We start from the raw sequence: 1,212 nt of genomic DNA on the forward strand, positions 1-1,212 counted from the left end.
TGACTATGGACCAGCCTCAAAGACTGATTTCTAATGGGTCAAAGTGGCAGAGATGACGCTGCCTGACTTCTGGGGCTAAGTTAGGGAAAGCGATATTGCTTCTGGGGACTTTGGGGGCCAGGTAAAGGAGCAGGGCGAGGCGATGTGAGGGACTGGGACTGGGTGTGTGCTCTTTGTGGGCGGGAACGCGCCTACTCCACACCGCTGTGCGGAGAGGCCTGGGCGCTCCCGCTGCTCCAGCCTCATCGATTGAGTCCGTGAACGTCAGTGAAGACGCGGCGATCACTCAGTCCAGCCCCTATCGGACTGCGAACCCATGAGAGACCCAAGTGAGAATTAGTCACCCCAAGACCCATGAGCAAAATAAGTGAGTATTTTGGCTTGAAGGCCCCACATGGGGTGGTCTGTTACACAGCAGCAGACAATGGAACAGAAACCTCCTGAGCCCGTGGACGACACAGATCATAACTGAAATCAATAAATTGTTTGACGAGGACCTTGTGCCTGCTAGGCTCAGGAGGGCTGAGACTGCACCTGCCTTGTCTGCTGCCATGACCCCAGCTTCTGTAATAGGTCTGGGCTTGGTGCTCAGTCGACAAGGACGAGGGACTGGGCGAGCCAGGGGCAGGCTCCTCACCTCCACCATGGTCTGGTTGCCCCTCAGCGCCAGGAGCATGCAGGGTCCCAGCTTGTTTTCCGCCAGGGAGAGCAGGAACTTTTTGGTCTTGTAACAGGAGCCCATGAGGATATGCACCTGTGAGGAGAGACGACACAGGTAAAGGACGGTGACCGCTGTGGGGATGTGGCCGGTGGTGCCTGCTTCCTGCGTGCGGAAGGTTTGCAAAACCAGAAGACACTGATCAGACCCATCCCACACCCTATCTGGACATCGAGATGGGACATGATCACCAGTCCCCCTGGGGATTCAAAAGACCCCACCCTGACATAGGCTCCCACGTGCATGAATCTCGAGGACACTGCACTAAGTAAGCCAGTGACAAAATGACATATCCTGTAAGATTCCTCTCATGTAGGAGACCTAGAGCAGTCAGATTCAGATATAGAAAGTAGAATGGCGGGTGCCAGGACTGGGTCAGAGAAAGAGTTAGGTTTTTAGTAGGGACAATTTAACTTTGGAAAGATGAGAAAGTTCTGTAGACGGAAGGTGGTGATGATTACAGAACAATGTGAATATGCTAAATGCTGCTGAAC

The 1,212-nt window shown here is 53.5% G+C and overlaps 1 protein-coding gene across 3 annotated transcripts in view; it reads right to left on the minus strand.

Moving 5' to 3' along the window:
- The window catches only part of CMIP (c-Maf inducing protein), a 233,515-nt gene that overhangs the window by 9,963 nt on the left and 222,340 nt on the right, over positions 1-1,212 (minus strand). For all 3 annotated transcript variants that reach the window (XM_006909847.3, XM_025045328.1, XM_025045327.1), the window contains exon 15: positions 638-754. In XM_006909847.3, coding sequence (XP_006909909.2) covers positions 638-754 — 117 coding nt within the window. The remainder of the gene's footprint in view (positions 1-637; positions 755-1,212) is intronic.

This window comes from Pteropus alecto, unplaced genomic scaffold, assembly GCF_000325575.1.
Source record: "Pteropus alecto unplaced genomic scaffold, ASM32557v1 scaffold42, whole genome shotgun sequence".
Taxonomy (NCBI): domain Eukaryota; kingdom Metazoa; phylum Chordata; class Mammalia; order Chiroptera; family Pteropodidae; genus Pteropus; species Pteropus alecto.